Below are 19,670 nucleotides of genomic sequence, written 5' to 3'. Positions count from 1 at the left end.
ATTAATTCAAGAGCCTATTTGGAAAAAAAACCCCAAAACAAAACAATTGTTCTGTGGGGATACGTGAATTCTACACTGTTTGAAAATCCCTGCCATCTGACGTAGAGGGATTTATAGGTTTAGTGGAAATTGCTTTCCCTACTGTCCAGATTAAATACTGCAGGATGATTTTTTGTATGAGTAAACATCCTCCCAATAATGAACAGACCAATAATGTCTTAAAAAGAAAAACAGAATCTACATTTTGGTTTTTTTATTCTTGTGTGGACTATTGCTGGATACAGGATCTGAGAGTATCATGTTGACTGTCCATAAAATGCAGTTTAGCCTCATCTTGCTGTTATGGGGATCGGTTTTGTCCACTGAATGCAGAGCCCACCGGCAAGGAAAAGAAATCCATGAGGTATACAAGAAGGGCAGGTGAGTATTCTGTACATTCAATTACCATATATACAGTTTGGGCAGATGCAACATTTTTTAATTCTTAATAAGCTAATGTGGACATCTGCGGTTTGCATACGCAGCATTGATATCTGAGCATCTTAAATAGTTTTCTGAACTCTTTTCTCTAATGAATAATAGTTTTACTTTTTCAGCAACCAAAATTACTAGGTCTAAAATCTGTTTTAATGTAACATTTGATTATTCTTGATTCCAGCAACTCCAGCAAAGGAAAGAAAGTAGTGATTTATATTTATTAAGGTTGAATTTGGCAGTACTTACAAGAGAATGGATAGAAAACTTACTGTTTCCAAGATGTCTGATAGAAACTCTTCATAAGGTGCCGAGGACTATTGTATCAGAGAGTCTGGGAATCTCCTCACATGAAAAGCGCAATAATGGTTGGTTACCTTATAGCCCTTGTTTGAGGAAAAACAGTCAAATGTGTCTGCAAACTTGAAGGATACAATTAGTCATACTTATGATGAAGAAAGAGAGCTTGAATCAGCTGAAGATAAAATATTCAGTTTTTCCCAAAACAGTACATTTTCCCCTCTCCCTCCTAATCCGCCCCCCAGTATTGCCATATACAGCCATTTCAGATATTTTGATTTGAGGAAGTTTTCCCAATACTAAAATAGTTTTGTGTTTCATTTTAGAGTACTCATTATCTTTATTTTGCAAAGATTTGGGAGCCTAGTACAAATACTTACATAAGCGACATCTGTACATTCAAACAGATAAATGCACTATGAGATACAGCTGGACAAAAAATACTGATTTGTTTGGAAGATATTAATGGCTACCTCTTTTATGGAACCAGTATTTAAAATGTTGTCTACTAGAGCTACCCAAGGTGAACTGAGAGTAGCTATCTGTCCCCTCAGTGCAGTCATTATTTTTGCTCATTAGCAGCTATGTACTGATTCCAACACCATCTTAATTAAGGAGAAGAAATAGTTTTGAGGGACCTGGCCTGTGAAAAGAATTGCAGAAGTGTTATAGCCCTCAAGAATTTAAACCATTTCTCTAAGAATCGGAATTAGGAGAAAATGAGCAGAAAATAGCTGAGTGTGATAGATGGTTTTTGATTTACGTCTTCAGATATTTTCCCCCTCAGGACAGGACTATCATATCATCTCTGGTACTACAATAGCTCTGTAGTACTTGTGAATCCAATATTTGTCTTAGAGATGAAATATGACATGGGTTCAATGGTGATGTCTCACTGCTGAAAAATGAAACTGTCAAAATGGATGCTGCAGCCCTTATTCATAAACAGTCCCACTGCGACACTTTTCAATAAATAGCAAAGCAATGCCATCTGAGTTTCCTTTCATCTAGGTTTATGAAAATGGCACCTGAGATGCTGTAGTTGAGCCTTGCAAAACAAGTTCCAATTCAGCTTTAATTGAATAAAAATACAGCTTTTAAGTTAAACACGTGTGCACATGTATGCACAATGCAATTGTGTTCTATGCAACATTTTTAATGCTAATTATATTCCCAAACATTCAACAGCATAACTACTAATCAACAGAATTTAATAAGTCACAGTAGAAGGGGATGTTAAGTTGTATATGCAAAACGGAGAAAGTGGCATTTAACACTTAAATGAAACAACATATATGTGAACATCTGGTTAAACTGCTCCAGCAGGATCTCTGGGAGGCACTGAGACTCCAATAAAGGAGCAATTGCTTCCAAATGGGGAGAAAGAATCAGGACCCTGGACCATTTAGGATGCTTAGCACTGATAGTGGTGATAGCCTAGAGTAATCGGTGTGACTAGAGAACTAGAAGGCATGAAACAGCTCTGGGTCTTCATCTGTTGGTGCAAATTGGAGGTTGGGGGGGAAAGGTTCCTTGTGCCCTTCTATTCCATACACAGTTTGCCCAAGGGATAGACACAATCTGATTTAGAGTTAGCTATATAAGGAGACAAAGGGATTACAGCAGCCACAGAGAAAGCAGTGCTCAAAGTGAAACACATGTGTAGCACAAGATCTGTCAAATCTGTACTCATCTGGGTGCACTTTGTAGAAGGATTTTAGTTCATTACAGAGTCAGCATCTGGCATCTGTTAATTATCTGTAATAATTTCTGTCTGAAGAATAAAGAAACATGTGGTAAATGATAATAGTAATTTTGAGGAAATAGAAAAAAGAACAATTTTTCTCACAGCTTGCTGGACTATACTGGAATAGTCCCAACAGCCATACCTGATAACCAGACATGCTTCAGTGACCAGGAGTTATGAGGCTGTTTGCTTTAGCAAGGTACTAGGCCAGTTGATGACATTTCAGTCACAAAGGACAAGATCCAAAGCTACAGTCCTGGATGTCACTTTAAGCCATCTTTGTGTTCCCTGATTCTGGATCCCTGTGAAGAACTGATCTTTCTGACCCAAAGCCTGCTAAAAGTTGTGCCAGGTGTCTGTAGTATGGTGGGAATGTTTCTGCAGCCATGTATCTCAGACCACTCCATCCATGCCCACCCCCACTGCCCCATGTCAGCCAGGGAAGGGTATAGTATAATAGCTGCTAAACCAGTGCTACACCACTTGAAGAGATACTCTGGGTGCCAGGAAAGAGAGCTTTTGGTTGGCTTTGCAGAATGAATGATCCAGCCCTAGTCCGTAAACTTTTTCATGCTTATAACTTTCAAGGCCAGAAAGAACCAGTAAGATTCCCCAAGTCTGACAGCCTGTGTAAACAGGCTAACTTCATTCTCTAAATTTCTGCATCAGATCTATCATTTCTGCTTGATCTGCACCCTATCTCCTAGAACAAATATGCAGTTCTGATTTGAAAACTTCCAGTGGTAGAGAAACCAGCATATTATTTGGTTAGCTGTTCAAAAGGCTAATTACAACCCCCTGCTAAAATGTGTGCCTTATTTCTAGTTTGAATGTATCTAATTCACGTTCTAACCCTGGATTTTATGATGTCTCTGTCTGCTAGGTTAAGTCCTCAGCAGCATGAAAACTGTTCTCTAACTACGTTTTGAAGCTCATGATCAAGTCACCTTTTAATTACCTGTTGGATAAATTAAACAGACAAAGCTTCTTAAATTTCTCCCTATAAGCAGCTTTCCAGATCTTGAATATTCTTGTAGGTCTTTCCCCAAATCCCTTCCAATTACTCATAGTCTCTTTTGATACGTGGGCACCAAAACACCATATCCATAGCTGCAGCAATGCATTGGGAACCGTGTTTAATTGTTTAAGCAATCCATTGCCTTGAATCCTTCTTGGTATCACTGTATTGTAGGATACATCTTATATGGATGGCCTATGTTCTTTATTCTTTGATGTATGACCTCACATTTGACTGTATTAAAATTCATACTATTCAAATAAGCCAATCTTGATATAGGCAAGACTCCTGGATTTGTATTGGAAGACTTGCTTTTATTAGGAGGGCAGAATTAGAGTCCAAGGATATATCTATGCTGCCCCTGGACTGGCATATGCACTCTGGTTAGCTGCACTTGTGAAGCTATTGGAGAAGCAAAGGACATATTCTTGGTGCAGGATGTGAAGCAACAAGGTCAAATATGGTTTTATTCTTTCTCTTTTACCTAATGGGGCAGTTCTTTGGCATCTTCAAACATTCATAACTCATAAAATTGCATAAAAGATAAGGAAGAATATTGCACATACCTTTCAGGTTTACCAGGTCCTGAAGCTCTGTTGAAAGCACTACCATGGTCCTCTGATCCCCTACATGCATGTGTGCAGTCAGGGATGGAGCAGTGTAGTCAGTAGTGACAGTAGTGATCTAACCATCAGGCTTGAGTCTAGTCTAGACGCAGGGGGAAGGAGTTTCTCAGTTTCTCCGGAGGAAGCCATTAAACTTTCCATGAAATAAATGATTCTGAAGAAGAGGCAGCAGGACTTTTTAGCTTAGTGCATTCATTTGACAGGGAAAGCCCCTAGTCCAAAGATAATACCTAGATTATAAGTATTTTGGAAAACGACTGCATATGTAACTATTGACATTCCCTTCACACACCTAGAACAGCCTCTCTTTTGGTGGTTAGGGTGCTATCCTGCGGGATGGGAATCCCCTCAGGCAGAGGAGGAAAATGAATTCAGGTATCCCACTTCTGTGGTGAGTGATCTAACCACTAAGTTTTTGGTCCAAAAGGATAAAGAATCACTATTGTGCCTCTGCTTGTACAGAGCCCAAAAGGCTTGCTTTGAGATTGCCTATTGGATCAAGTCCTGCCAGCAGGATAGGTGGATCAACCCCTGGTTTCTGGATTTCTTGCCAAAGTCTTGTCAGGACCCAGGCATGACTTACCTCCAAGCTACTCAGCAATATCAACACTGAAGCAATTTTTGTTGTTAGAAGTCGACCTATAGACATCTAGGGAACTATACTGGCAAAACTGAGACACCTTGGTATGCTAGAATTTTGAGGCTTATAATTTTGGTTTTATGTATGTAAAATAGGAATTGGTTGGGACCCCTAGATTTGTAATTCTTTTTTTTTTTGGATCTAGTAGGTATTGCTGATGACCTAGTCAGACCTGGAGACTCATTACTACTGGTGAGGGTGAACAACGGGAGAAGAACCAGGCTAGCTCTCAGAGCCCAGGCTACATCTTCAGACCCCCAGATTTTAAACTCTAAAATCCCTACAGCCCTCTGGACAGTCACCTTGCAGATAAGCACTCCCCTGCAAGGCAAATATAATTGTGCTGATATATGGATACTGTCGGTCTTTTGCTTAATTTATCTACAAGACCTGCTTCATTTTTTATCATATCCTTATATGGCAGGTTCAGGCTTATCGCTTAGCTCACAAAGCCTTTAAAATGATAGTCCTTAAACACAGTTCATAAGGGGATGACTCTGACTCTCAGTCCTGAGATCTCTTCCCGATCCCAAGAAGGTGCTGCTAGCTTTATGCTGCCCTCAGTGCTCCAGTGCAATCTTCCTGTTCTCTCTCACATGAGCTCCCTTTCCTGATCTTGGAGCTGCTGCCTCCAGCTTTGCAGAATCTTTTGCCAGACCCCACGAGAGTCCTTAGCCCCATGTTGCAGCTGTTAGACAGCCAGCTAAGCACCTACACTCTCCCTCTGTCTGACCCCAGGCTTCCCTCCCTAGGAGCCTTTAGCTTCCTGTGGTCAGCTACTAATCTGTGTCAGCTCCTCAGGCCTCCAAGGCAGCCTGCAATTGGGCCTTACTGGTTTTGCTGGGCTGCAGTGCCTGCCAATCTGCAGGTTCCTGCAGCCGGGAGTGTGCAGGCTGCTGTAAGCTTCTGCCAGCCAGCCTGCTGCATCTTACATTCCTCTTCTCGTGGTTATGATCATTTTACTGCAAATATTTTCTGATATATTTTGCTATTGTGGTGCAAATCACACACAACTGAGTATGGTCTCCTAGGCTGCCCTGTGCTTGGAGCAGAATCTCCCTTCTTCACTCCCAAGAGCCTGTTTCGTCTTTCAAACCCCACCTTAAACCCATGTTTTCCAGCACCTTTCCACCAGCACTAGTAATCCTTATCCTGCTCTGCTTCCCTCACTATCTTGCTGTGGTACCTTGTCTTGGAGACTGATCCTGGAAACCCTTATTTATGGGAGTCATCCTTACTGTTATACAGTGACTTGGCCTTCAGATGCACTACGTACCTTGCACAATCTCCAAAAAGTGCCCTGTAAGCATTTTACCTGTATTAGGAGCTTTTATGAGTAACAAATGAAAACCCATGATGTGCTGAGAACCCACATCTCCCCACACAGTCACTACTGCCTTTCCTAGAACCAGCCTTCCCTTCTCTCCTTTCTGTTCCTCAACTTTCCCATTCCTTTTCCCTACCTTACTCACTTGCTGCTCAGTCATCCACTTCTCCTCTTACTTACACTGTCTTGGTCTACTTTTTCAGAATTTGTCCTCCTGCTTTTTGCTCTATATCCTTCTACAGCTTCCTACTCTGACTCCTGCGTCTCACTTACCCCTACTTGTTTCACCTCTTCTTACTCTTGCAAAAAATCCTTGATACCTTCTTTTTCCTTCTCTCCCAACTGTCTCTGTCCTGTACATTATGCTGTATACTCCCTTTTAGCCTCTCAGTTTTCCTTTCTTTTGCTCCTACTTTTTCATCCTGTTGCACAAGGGGCCGTTCGAGCTCCTGGAGGCTAAGTTCCAATTTGGTCCCCAGAAGTGAGTCACACCACGAGCCACAGAGATAAAGCCTTTATTGCTTGCAAGCAGGTCGGCCTGGAGTCATGAGACTCAGATCAAAGCTGACCCCTAGTGCTGGTTCTTCATTACTTATATATCCTGTTACAGAGTACTGGAATCTTTCTTTACCGCGTGCGTACTTTAGGCCAACATAGTTACGAGACTTGGGACTTTCTAACTGTGAGTAGGCAGGGCGGGAGAGAAACAAGTAGTGGATGCCTCTTAAGATATGGCAGGGTAAGAGAAACAAGTTCCCAATGCTTCTCCAGATATGCTCTTGTGGAATGACTAAGCGTAAAAGCAAACAGTTTTCGCCCCTGCTTTTTCTACAATTATCCCCCCCTCAAGATGCCTTCTTTTTAATTCCTCACTTGTCTCTTACGAAGCAGTACAAGCTGTAACTGTGTGGCAGTTTTCATTCTGGCGGAAATAAATCAATTTAATGCCTGTATTATGTGAGGTGCACACACTAGGATAACTAAGCCGATGACTAAGACTGGTATGAGGGGTAATAGGAGAGATAGTAGCCATTGTATCGGTCCTCCTGACCAACCTCCCCATCCCACTGACTTGACGTTACTAGCATGCTGTGATATCTCATTTATGTTTTCTTGTACCTGTCCTGATTGATTTACATAAAAACAACATTCCTCTTGGAGAAATAGACTTGTCCCCCCTTGTCCTGATGTTAGGAGATCCAGGGCCCTCCTATTCTGGAGTACCACTCCCGCAAGTGAGTCAAGTTGCTGTTGAAGCAAGGTCAGGGTTTCACCTGTTTTCTCGAGTGCTTTAGCTGTTTCTTGGGATAATTCCTGCTGCAATCCTAGTGCAGTTCCCCCTGTGGCCATTCCGGTTGCTCCGGCTACTGCTGCTACTACTGCCATTAGGGGTAGCAGTGGGGCCGCCCGTTTGGCTAATTTACCTACTGCTTGTAGTTGGAAGGGGAGTGGTGTTCCAGAGGGGGCTACCTCGATCTGTGGCAATACGATCCCTAGGGAGCAGGTCCCTTGCCAACTGGGGGGTAAGACCCAGTAGGCCTGATTGCCACATATCCAGTAGGCTCCCGATGCGGGGGATAGGACACTGCTGAAGACGGCGGATGCATATAAGTGCTGAGGGTTAAGGTCGACCTCCCTTCCATTCCTAGTTTCTTTTGCAACAAAGGCCTGCAGTGCTTGAGCAGCCATGGTAGCTGAAAGCAAAGGATCTAGGGAAGGATCTTTGTAGGAGGTGTCGTTCATGGGGCCAAAGAAGATCGACGGCTACTATCTAAAAAGACCTGTCCCTGAGGCTGCAATGATTGATACAATATGATCGCATTTGGCCTTCCCTTTGTCAGAGCTGGGTGCGAGTTGGTGGGTCTACCCCAGGTGTAGTCTGAGTAGTTGTACTGCCTGGGTCTTGAAGAGTTTTAAGTTGTGAGGGGGAGAATACAGAATAATTGAAACCTCCTGTAGTAAATTTTGGGGGTTGGATTGAAAAGGTAACATTACATTGCCAGGGCCTTATGCTGCCAAGGTAAACAGAGTCTTTATGACTGGTATAATTGCTCTGCAAGCAAATGGGGTATAAATTCTCAGCATGATTAGTAATATATCCAAATATGGACCTGGATGCTGGGCTTTTTGCTGTAAAGGGCTGATCTCTAAATTTCCATACCGATTTAAGCGCTTGCTCCCCTCCCCTCAGAGACTGACCCTGGTCTGATTTAGGGTGCATTTCCGTCCACTGAGAATTACTATCCTGTAGAGTACCCCACAGGGGTGGTGGGGCTGGGATAGTGGTTCCCCAGCTTCACTGGGATACACAAAGCCAACAGGCAGAAAGATTTAAGCTATGAGCTGTGTGGTTAGCAAGCTGGTAGGAGGAGGTTAATACTCCTTCAGAAAAGGGGAATGGGGTAGTTGGGAGGAATGAGAGAAAAAGCAAGCAAAGCAACTATTTTGCCATACTACTAGGTTTTAGATGATCGCTTAAGTTGGAGCGTGAGGTCCCCTGCTTGCTCACTGGTCCAGGTGTCAGCTTCTTGTTCCGAGGGTGGCCCGGCTTCCGGTGCGGGCTCACCCAGGGAGCTGCTGTCCGCTTCCCTGCCCGAGTGCCGCTTAATCCTGGTGTGATGGATCCACCAGTCGTGATTTTCAAGGTTTACTGCGGAGTTGGTGGTTAACAGCACCTGGTAGGGACCTTCCCACTTCTCCGAGAGCGGCTCCCGCTTCCACTGCTGCACCAACACCTGGTCTCCGGGTTGGAAGTTATGGACTGGGGCGTCCAGGGGAAGTTGCTGGAAGGAGGCAGTGGAGAGAGGTTAAAACAGACTGCAAGGCAATAACATGTGCTCTAAGTTCAGCATTACCTAATTCAAAGGTGATCGCTTCCCGGACCCCTGGTGGCAGGACTCAGGGTGGCATTCCAAACATTATCTCATAAGGGGATAATTTAATGCCCCTTCGTGGTGTATTACGGATACGAGTTAAGGCTAGTGGGAGTGCCTGAGGCCATTTTAAGTGAGTCTCTATACAAATTTTTGTCAGCATTGCTTTTAGGGTTCTGTTCATGCATTCCACCTGGCCTGAACTCTGAGGTCTCCAGGGGGTATGGAGCTTCCATTGAATTCCTAGAGCTTTAGCTACCTCCTGTGTTACTTTTCCAACAAAGTTTCCCCCCCTGTTCGGACTCTATGGATTCTGGAAGGGAGTATCGGGGCACGATTTCATTCAGCAAAGTGCGTGCCACCACTGATGCCATCGCTGTCCGAGTTGGGAAAGCTTCTATCCATCCTGTTAACTGGTCTACCATCACCAGGAGGTATCGATGTCGTCCAGACTTGGGGAGTTCAGCAAAGTCAATTTGCCAGGCTTGTCCCGGGTAGCGAGCCCACTGTCTTCCCCCCATCGGAGTGGGGGGTTTTGCTGGTCAGGGTGTATTTGCTTCCACTCCTCTAAGTCTTTTTGGAGAGAAATGCCAAAAATGTGTGGGGCAGATACAAATCCTTGAGGCAAAACAGTCCACATAAGTTGAGACTTATGGTGAGTGTCCGGATCTTCCCATTCAAAAGCAAAGAGCCTTTGGCTATCCTCGTGGAGAGGGATGGAAAAGAAGGCATCTTTTAGGTCAAGCACTGTGAAGATCTTTGCATTCGGTGGGACCTGGGTTAGGATGGTGTGAGGATTTGGGACCACCGGGTGATCTACTAGAACCTTCTGGTTCATAGTTCGTAAGTCCTGCACCAGTCGGTATGAGGTCCCGTCGGCCTTGGGTATTCCGAGTATGGGGGTGTTAAATGGAGATGAGCCTTCCACTAGCCATCCATATCCTTTAAATTTCTCTGTGAGGGGTTTTAATCCCCTTCTGGCTTGCTTATTAAGGGCATATTGCTTTACACGGGCGGGCCCCTCTCCCTCCTTAAGGTAAACCCTTACCGGTGTCACATGCTTGGCCCTCGCGGGGGGTCCCGTCAGCCCATACCTGCAGATTTACGTCTTCCAAGTCCTCGATTCCCACCGCTGAGCTTTTGCCCTTCAGGAGGGCCATCTGATAGCTGGATCCTTGTTTCACCGGTAACTGCACCACCATCTGGTTTCCTCGAAAGAAAACCTCAGCTTGGAGTTTAGTAAGGATATCTCGTCCCAACAGGGCAACCGGACAGGCGGGGGAGTGAACAAAGGCATGTTCAAGTAGATTATTGCTGACTTTAGTGAGGAGAGGTCTGCACAAGGGGATTTTACGTTGCTTCCCCTCAATTCCCTCTACCGTTACATACTTCCCATTCTCTTCTCCGGATGGGGGCTTTTCAGGGCGCATTGAAAATGTAGCTCCAGTGTTCACTAGTGCTTCATAATTTTTACCACCAACCCTTATTACCATGGGATCCTCGCGGGACTCCGCCCGCAGGGTGGTGGTTTTGGATCCCGGTCCCCATCAACTGGACTTCTCCCCAGAAAGTTCGATTCTCATTTGGTGTGCTTTAGGGTGCTCCCCCCTCTTTTCTCTCAACCAAGGGCACTCCCTCTTCCAATGTCCTTTCGCCTTGCAATAGGCACATGTATCCGCCTCGACACGTCCTGCTCCCTGTGACACGAAACCCCCAAATACCCAAGTAAATCCGATAGTCTTGAAACCAGTCAATAAGGTATCAAGGCACTCAGGCATATGCAGATGGATTGAAAATTCCAAAACTAAAACTTCAGGAAAAAAGTTCTCTTTTCTTCTTAGGATACCTCCAAACTAAATGCATGCATTATTCCAAAACAGATTACCAATTCTAAGCATATCTGGAACATTACAGCTTCAAATGAAATGGTTACTATACCTTCACCTTTAAAAGATCACCCCTTCCACTGCCCCACCACCCTATAAATCTGTCTGAAGTACAGAACATATCTACCTTTTCAATAAACTGGAGTAAGGGTGCAGAGATGGGGGAGCAAGCAGCTGTATGCTGCCTGCTCCCCCCATCTCCAAGTTTGTCCCAGCACATGCTATTTCGTATGCTTTTTTTTTTTCTGGGGTTTATTTGTGCTACCAGAAAATCCTGCACTGCAAATTAGCAGTGCCAAGCATGGTTTAACATGCAATGAGTGCAGTTTGTGACACCACAAAGCCCACATGCCTGCACATCTGAACACACCCTAAGCATGCAAGCCAGAAAAAAGCAGAAGCAAATCCAAATTATGACAGTCTGCCTGAAAATCCAAACTGTGACAGTCTGCCTGCAAACACCACTGTACACAACAGGTGAGGAGACAGGAGATTGACACAATGCAAAAGAATATGCTGACAGTTATACTTGTTGCACATTTCCTGATCCAAGATGGTTGGTCCTGGGCCATGCCCATCCAACAGTCAATGTAAGGGAACTGGTCCCAATGTCAGTCATGAATTACTACGTTATGCACCCTTGTGACCTGGTCAACATCAAAGGATCCCATTCCTGGCCAGCCTACCCCGAAGGTAGGCCATTCTAATTGGCAGAACTTTGAAATTTCACCCGTAGTCATTTTTATTCTATAATCTCCATATTTGACAAATTTATCAAAATCGCGCAAAATACAACCCAGCGGGGTGCTGGAGTTTTCAACTCGGGAGCGACCCGTACCCATTATGTCTCTTTCCAAATTCTGGGCCAAAGAACTCCCAGACCAATGTCCTGACGGACCAACAAATAACAATACTAACAAAATGAGACAGGGAATTAGTATACTCACTCCAAACACGCCCAGGTACCTCGTCCTCGGAGTCTGTGGCTGGGGTGACTCAAATAGAAATGGAGTGCCTTTAACCTCCCGGGTGCCCCGACTCACGCTTTCGGCCTCGTGGCAAGCCCAAATTATGGCTTGGTGCGCACTCCACGAGTACGTACGGCGGTCTTGTCGTCCGGCCCTGGGGTGGTCCAAGAGCTCTCCTGCCTGGCTCACCAGAATTGTTGCACAAGGGGCTGTTTGAGCTCCTGGAGGCTAAGTTCCAATTTGGTCCCCAGAAGTGAGTCACACCACGAGCCACAGAGATAAAGCCTTTATTTGCTTGCAAGCAGGTCGGCCTGGAGTCATGAGACTCAGATCAAAGCTGACCCCTAGTGCTGGTTCTTCATTACTTATATATCCTGTTACAGAGTACTGGAATCTTTCTTTACCGCGTGCGTACTTTAGGCCAACATAGTTACGAGACTTGGGACTTTCTAACTGTGAGTTAGCAGGGCGGGAGAGAAACAAGTAGCCTATTAAGATATGGCGAGGTAAGAGAAACAAGTTAGCGGATGCCTCTTAAGATATGGCAGGGTAAGAGAAACAAGTTGCCGATGCTTCTCCAGATATGCTCTTGTGGAATGGCTAAGCGTAAAAGCAAACAGTTTTCGCCCCTGCTTTTTCTACATACATTCCTAACGGCATCCACTTAGGGAGTACGGAGACTTAATATGTGGTATGCCTGCCAAAAAGGTAATCTTGCGTCAGGTCATCTGCCATTTAATATGCCTCCTATTTGATTTGTGGTAAGGTCTTTAAAGATAACTATAGAGACATTTTAAAGACCTTATCACACAGATTTACATCACTTTATAGTTAGAGAACTATAAGGCCTTTAAAGAATATTGAAGACCTTTTAACTTTTCATATGCACACCAGACTGACCTAAATATCCGGTTCTTTTTAAGCACATCTTTTCATCCCCCTTTTCAGCCTTTACCTTTGACACTTTCACCTGCCCTTTCCATAAGAATCTGGAAAGCTGTATACACTCTCTCCTGGTTCTCCAGTCTCATGGACTTCCCTTCAGTGCCTTATCTTTTCCCTCTCCCTCCCTATCTCTTCCAGTCCCACACAGGTAGTCTTGAACTACCTTCCATTTCTCCCTGATTCAGAGATCTCCTGGGTGGCCCCATTGATGCTGCAGGTTCTGCAAAGACCTATCAGCTAATAAGTCATAGCTCTAGTTCCTCTTGGTTATATCCATTCTCACTTCTCCTTCTGCCTCTCCAGCAGCTGCATTTAGGGTGGCCATCATGGAGGACAGTCCAGTTGTCCTCTGTCCTCTATTGATATGAAACCAGATGCCTTTATGTCCTCTATTTTTCCCTTGAAGAGAAAAATAGAAGACATAAAGACATTGGGTTTCGTATCAATACAGGACAGAGGATAGGGTAGCAGAAAACCAAAATGTTCTATATGATGGCCACCATAGCTGCATTATCAGCACTTCATCATGTTATGCATTATGCCAGTGGTGCTCAAACTTTTTGCCCCATGGGCCCACCTGTGGGCCAGATCTGCAGGGTTGGCATCCAGATTGGGCCCCGCATGCCTGGATCCTGCCTGGTGCCACCTGGATTGCATCCCATGCACCCAGATCCAGCTTCATGCTCCCTGGATTGGGCTCAAAGCACCCAGATTCCACCTTCTACCTCTAGGATCCCTCTTCAAACCATCCTCCCTTGTTTGCCCAGATCAGGCCTTGTACTGCCCCAGCTCCACACACCTGATCTAGTGCACAGGACCACAATATCCAGCCCACAGGGTCCATATGATCTTGATATTTGGCGACAGGGGAATGGCAATTGATACTATTACTGCTTCCCTGCTGCCAAATTTTTAGATATGTGGGGACCAATGGAACACATCACATGGCTCCACGGGCCAGAACTGGCCTGTAGGCTGGAGGTTAAGCACCCCTGCATTATTTCTATTATTCTCGCTCGTTGTAGGTAGGTTCCTATATGGCTCCATCACTACTGTCTCTGAGTATCTCATGGTATGTAACGTACGTAGCCTCATAGCACCCCGTGGGGTTGGAAAATGCTAAACCCATAGTTTACAAATGAGGCACTAACCTCAGAGGATGGATCCAAACCTCTTTGCGGTGCCACAAACCACATGTGCTGCATGTTAAACTATTTGCCACAGTGCTAATTAGCAGCTCTGGAGCAAAATTTGCTACCAGGATTTTCCTAGATCCCAACCAGTGGCCCCTGCAGAGCAGAGGGACAATGTGTTCCACTGCAAACTGCACTAGCAGGGGCATGTACTGCAGCACAAAGTAGGGGCATTACTATTTGTGTCACTGCTATATGTGCTGCTGCAAACGTAAGGCCCTGTTCGCATGAATGTGGCCAAAGCAAACTTCTGACAACATGCCACTTATGATGGTCAATGATGAGCTGTGAATTATAACAAACACAGCTGTGCTGGCAAAAGCCTCTTGTGTAGATGCAGCTGTGTTACTGAAACCACACTTTGGCCAGGATAGGTAATTTCACTGGTGTGGGATGAGATGGCTTGGGAGTGGTGATCTGGAATAGATATAATAGCAGTTAAAACATATTTCTGGTATAAGCTGGGTCTACACCATGAGTATTTGCTGGCATAATTATGCCAGCAAAGCCTTTCAAAGGTAGACCTGTGCTAATTGCCCAGGAACACACAGGAAGTCTGTGTTTAGAGACAGGTTGATACTCTAATCACTGAACTATCCAAAGTTGGGCTCATGCCAAATAACGAATAAGGTGCAAGATCTCAAACCTGTGTCCAACATAGATATCTGGGGATATGAGCAAGGAGAAAAGATCCCCTTGCAGCTATGTTCTGGATATGCTTTCTCAAGACAAGGGCAAACAGTCGTTGAAGGACCCAAACAACAGAGGCCCCTCCATTTTGCTTTAGCGCTTTCCTGTGAATACTGCTACACCTGAAGGCACTGCAGAGCTAGATCCCACTCTGTACAGGGAAACAGCACCTGGACCGTCCATGAATCATCTCTCCTTTGCCCAGTGGTCTTACTTCCTCTGGCTATAGAAATAGGTGTCCGGCAGCTTAATTTTTTATGAGAAGACTGAGGGAAAGTAGCTGTTGAGTAGTTCTGCCTTCTTTCTAGCTTCAGTTAGAAGTCCTCCTGGCTTGCTAACACAGGACCCACAGCTTCCTTGATCCTTTTCTGGCCAGCATAATTGTAGAACCTCTTCTTGTTGTCCTTAACCTCCTTTGCCAGGTGCAGATCATTCTTTATCTTTGCCTTCCTGACCAACACTGTCCACGTTTGAGGGCATGAGACCAGGCAACAATGCTATTTTCCCCTCTGAGACTCAAAACAAACTTTGGAAATTTAGTCTTGACTTTCAGTATGAGCCAATAACTACAGAGCTCTTTCATTACAACATCTCTTTCCCCATCTATCCCACCTTATAATGCAGCAAGTGGAAACAAGAGCTACAGGCAGAAAGGCAAAACATATGTCTACACCATCAAAGGACTGGGCTAGGGAGTACTTCACAGCACCTCTGCTCTACATACGCTATGCCCCAAAATCATAGAAAAATAAAAAAGTATGGCTGAAAAGGACCCCAAAAGGTCATCTAGTCCAACCCCCTGCTCAAATCAGGACCATCCCCAACTAGATCATCCCAGCCAAGACTTCGTCTAGTCTGGTCTTAAAAACCTCCAAGGATAGATGTATTATACCGGCCTTACCTGGCAGTGGGCACATGCCAATAAAGTTCTTGTATTGGGTGTGCTAATTAGTAGCACTAAGGTGGCTGTATGATTTACTTATTAGGGTATAGTGTGGCCAGAGCAGCCATGACATGCCTCACTGAAGCATTCACCAGTGTGGTTTTTTTACAAAGCAGATATGCCCAAAGTTATAAACAAAGAAACGTCACAGTGCTTGTTCAGCTGCAAGAATAAATGAAATGGTGAGAACAAATGTATGATCTCTAATCCACACATAGATGCACTGTTAGGAGAGCTTTACAAAAGGGAGGTGTTATTGATTTTACTTTCATATGAGGCAAGACAGACACCGAACAGATTTCATAGTCATTAGGGCTGGAAGGGACCTCAGAAGATCATTGAATCCAGCCCCCTGTCCCAGGGGCAGGAAGTCAGGAGGGATTGTAGGATCCCAGCAAGATAAACATCCAAATGTGTCTTGAAGGTATTCAAAGTGGGTGCAGCAGCAGTCTATTCCAAACCTTGGGGGCTCAGACAGTGAAGAAGTTCTTTCTTATGTCCAACCTGAAACGGTCGCGGCGGAGTTTGTGACCGTTCAATTTTGTCATCCCTTGTGACGTTCTGGTGAACAGATGTTCCCCCAAATCCTGATGAGCACCCCGATAAACTTATAGGTGGCCATTAGATCATCCCTGAGCCAGGTTGAACAGTCCCATGGCTCTTAGCCTGTTGTCGTAAGATCTGTTTTCCTGACCTCTGATCATGTGCATGGCTCTCCTCTGCACTCTCTCAAGCTTCTCCACATCCTTTTTGAATTGTGGAGCCCAGCACTGGACGCAGTACTCCAGCTGTGGCCTCACCAAGGCCGAGTACAACGGGAGAATGACATCCCAGGTTTTGCGTGAAAAGCATCTATGGATGCAAGCCAGCATTTTGGTTGCTTTACTAGCCGCAGCATCTTACTGCAGGCTCATGTTCATCTTGTGGTCAATGATGACCCCCAAATCTCTTTCTTCCGTAGTGCTAGCCAGCATAGCACTGCTGAGCCTATAAGGATGCTGCAGGTTTTTCTTCCCAAGGTTAGTTGGATCCACTTTCCTCCCTTTCTTGAAGATAGGCACCACATTGGGCTTCTTCCAATCTTCGGGCACTACATCAGAGCACCAGGAGTTTTCAAAAATCCGTGCCAGGGGCTGAGCTATGATGCTCACCAGCTCCTTGAGTACCCTGGGGTGTAGATTGTCAGGGCCGGCTGACTTGAAGGTATCCAGCTTCTCAAGGTGTTCCTTCACGAGGTCAGCATTTATGGAGGGCAGGGGATCTCCCTCACCCGGACTGCCCTGTCCCGTGGTGGGCATGGGTATCCCATGGGACTGATGAAAGACAGACACAAAATACCCATTTAATAGGTTGGCTTTTTTCTGGGTGTCAGTTGTCCGTCTGGTTTAGCAGGGGTCCAACGTTGCCCTTGCTTTTCCTCTGGCTCCCCACATATCTGAAAAAGGACTTTTTATTGCCATGATGCTCAAACCTAGTTGGAGTTCAGTTGCAGCCTTGGCTTTCCTGGTTTGCTCCCTGCAGGTCTAGACCAGTGCAGAATAATCCTCCTTGGAAGTGAATCCCATCCTCCATCCTTTGTAGGCCTTTCTTTTTAGCCTCAGGAGGTCTGCTAGATCCCTGGAGAGCCAGGGGGGCTGCTGTGCCCTCCCGCTGGCTTTCCTCCAAGATGGAATAGAATTAGCTTGTGCATTGAGGCTCACTTCCTTGAGGAGCAACCACTCTTCCTGGACTCCCCTCCCCTCTGGGGTCATGGTTCCTTAGGGCCTCACTGACAAGCCTCCTGAGCTTGTCAAAGTCAGCTTTTCTGAAGTCAAGGACTTCCATGTTGCTGACTGACTTGCCAGCTTTACGGTGGATGGTGGAAGTGATCAGCTCGTGGTCACTGTCACCCAGCTTCCCATTGATCACTAGGTCGCTGATTAGGTCATCCCCAGTAGCCAGTACCAGGTCGAGCAGCGCTTTACCTCTCATTGGCCCATAGACTTCTTGAGTCAGGTAGAGGTCATCCACGCACGATAGGAAGCTTTGTGACCACTCGGATTTTGCTGAGTGATCCTCCCGCAAGATGTCCAGGTAATTGAAGTCACCTATGACAACCATGGTCCTCGAGCATGCAGCCTCAGCCAGTTCCTGGGCAAACTCCTGGTCAAGCTCTTGACTTTGGGTGGGAGGTCTGTAGTAGACTCCCACCGTTGTGTCCCCTGTGCCGTGTTCCCCACGGATTTTAACCCAGAGGGTCTCCAGTCATCCACCCTGGTTGCCAACATCAGCTGGAAGGGACACTTAGCTTTCCTTAACATAGAGAGCTACACCCCTGCCTCTTGCGCATTAATTCCAGCTGCTGTAGCACATTCAGCAGAGAAATGTGCCTTAAATGACATGGGGCACAGCAAACTAAAACACCTCTGAGGAGTTTTAGTTTGCTGCCCTACAGTTGTGGAGCAAAGCACCTGGTTTCATGCAGCTCAGGGGCTCTGCAGGCAGCTGTGCGGGCAGCCTGGCAGCAGCTTGGGAAGACAAGCTCCACCAAAGGAAAAAAAAATAGAGAGCCTAATCTTTTTTTTCCCAGTCCCTGTAGCCTGCCTGCCTTCCTGAGCTGCATGGGGATCCAGTCCTTCCCTCTGCGGTGGCAGTACCCCCTGGGACTGCCCGAGCCAGGTGCTTGTGGGTGGGTGCTGCCTGGGCGATGCTGCCGCTGCTGTGGAGGGATGCACCAGCCCCACTCACCACAGCTCAGGGACCACTCTGCCCACCAGCAGCTTACCCTCCCCTTCTCACCACTGGAGAGGCAGCTAAGACATTGGTGTACATGACAGGGAGGTTTACTTCACCTTAAATTGAAGCGGTGTTTTTAAAAACCCACTGCTTCGATTTAGGGTGAAGTAAACCTCTGTTTTGTCTACACATGCCCAGTATAACAACTTCTGATCATCACTGATCTCCATACTGCAATGCACTGGACCCTAAAACAACCAGTTTCCTTGTAGCTTTCATTTTATTAATATGTTTGCTTTAAAAAATTCTGATCATAGAATTATAGAAATCACAGAATCCTAGAAAATGAAGGTTGGAAGGTACCTCAGGAGGTCATGTAGTCCAACCCTCTGCTCAGAACAGGGCCATCCCCAACTATATCATGCCAGCCAAGGATTTGTCTAGCCAAGTTTTAAAAACCTCCAAGGATATGGAAAATATAGCTCTAGATCTAGATCATTAATATTATTTTCAGATACTTTCTCTTGGCAACGGTATTCTTGATAGCCATTTCTTTTAATCTGATGGGAACATGAAAATTTTTGAAATTTTATTTTCCCGTTCCTCCAGTTTTGAATTATGACTTCATTACTCTTTAGTAAATGATCTCAGGCTTAACCTTGTGAGACATCAAGCTTTTTTAGCAATAAAGCAAGTAGGTATAGAAAGTTCATGTTTAAAAAAGGGTTATTCATTATTAACTGTATAGTATCTATCATTAATTAGCCACCTGTTTTTTAAAAAGTAACTTTGAACATTTTTACATGTGTTTTGGGATGTGGCACTGGGCGCTTTTAATTAGTGAGCTGCACTAATTAAAAGCACCCATGCATCATGCGTATCAATGTCCCTGTGCATCTCCATACTGAAAAAATGGTGGTGGGGCACTTTGAAAACTAAAGCTTATTGAATGTGTTTTATTTGAAAGTGTCCTGCTACCATTTTTCCACTGCGGGGACTCTTGGGGACACTGATACATGTGATCTGGAAGGCTGCCGGAGTGCATCAATTTCTGTGCTCCAGCAGACTCTATTAATCGAGTCTGCTCCAATGTGCTGGAAATCACAGCTGGCTCCCCATACGTCTATAGGAGCCCTCAGTTAGGGAACAGAAAACTACTTTATAGTTGCTAATGAAAAGAAACTAGTACAACTGAACAGATTGTGGGCAGATCGTAGACTGAAATTTGTTAACACAAACTATTTAGTGAATATGTAGGAATAAGAAATGCATTCACAGGAATCAAGATCAACTTGCAAATAATTGAGAAACAGAAAGAAAAAGAT

General features: G+C 45.1%; 1 protein-coding gene across 3 annotated transcripts in view; it reads left to right on the top strand.

Annotated features, from left to right (window-relative positions):
- Positions 1 to 298: 298 nt before the first annotated feature.
- GABRR1 (gamma-aminobutyric acid type A receptor subunit rho1) overlaps positions 299 to 19,670 on the top strand; it is a 74,663-nt gene continuing 55,291 nt past the window's right edge. For all 3 annotated transcript variants that reach the window (XM_090031409.1, XM_090031407.1, XM_090031408.1), the window contains exon 1: positions 299 to 420. In XM_090031409.1, coding sequence (XP_089887535.1) covers positions 299 to 420 — 122 coding nt within the window. The remainder of the gene's footprint in view (positions 421 to 19,670) is intronic.

Source organism: Crocodylus siamensis, chromosome 1 (genome assembly GCF_052110815.1).
Source record: "Crocodylus siamensis isolate JL-2025a chromosome 1, ASM5211081v1, whole genome shotgun sequence".
NCBI classification, from domain to species: Eukaryota; Metazoa; Chordata; order Crocodylia; family Crocodylidae; genus Crocodylus; species Crocodylus siamensis.
The sequence above is the reverse complement of the archived record's forward strand: the minus strand, read 5'-3'. Positions and strand labels throughout refer to the sequence as shown.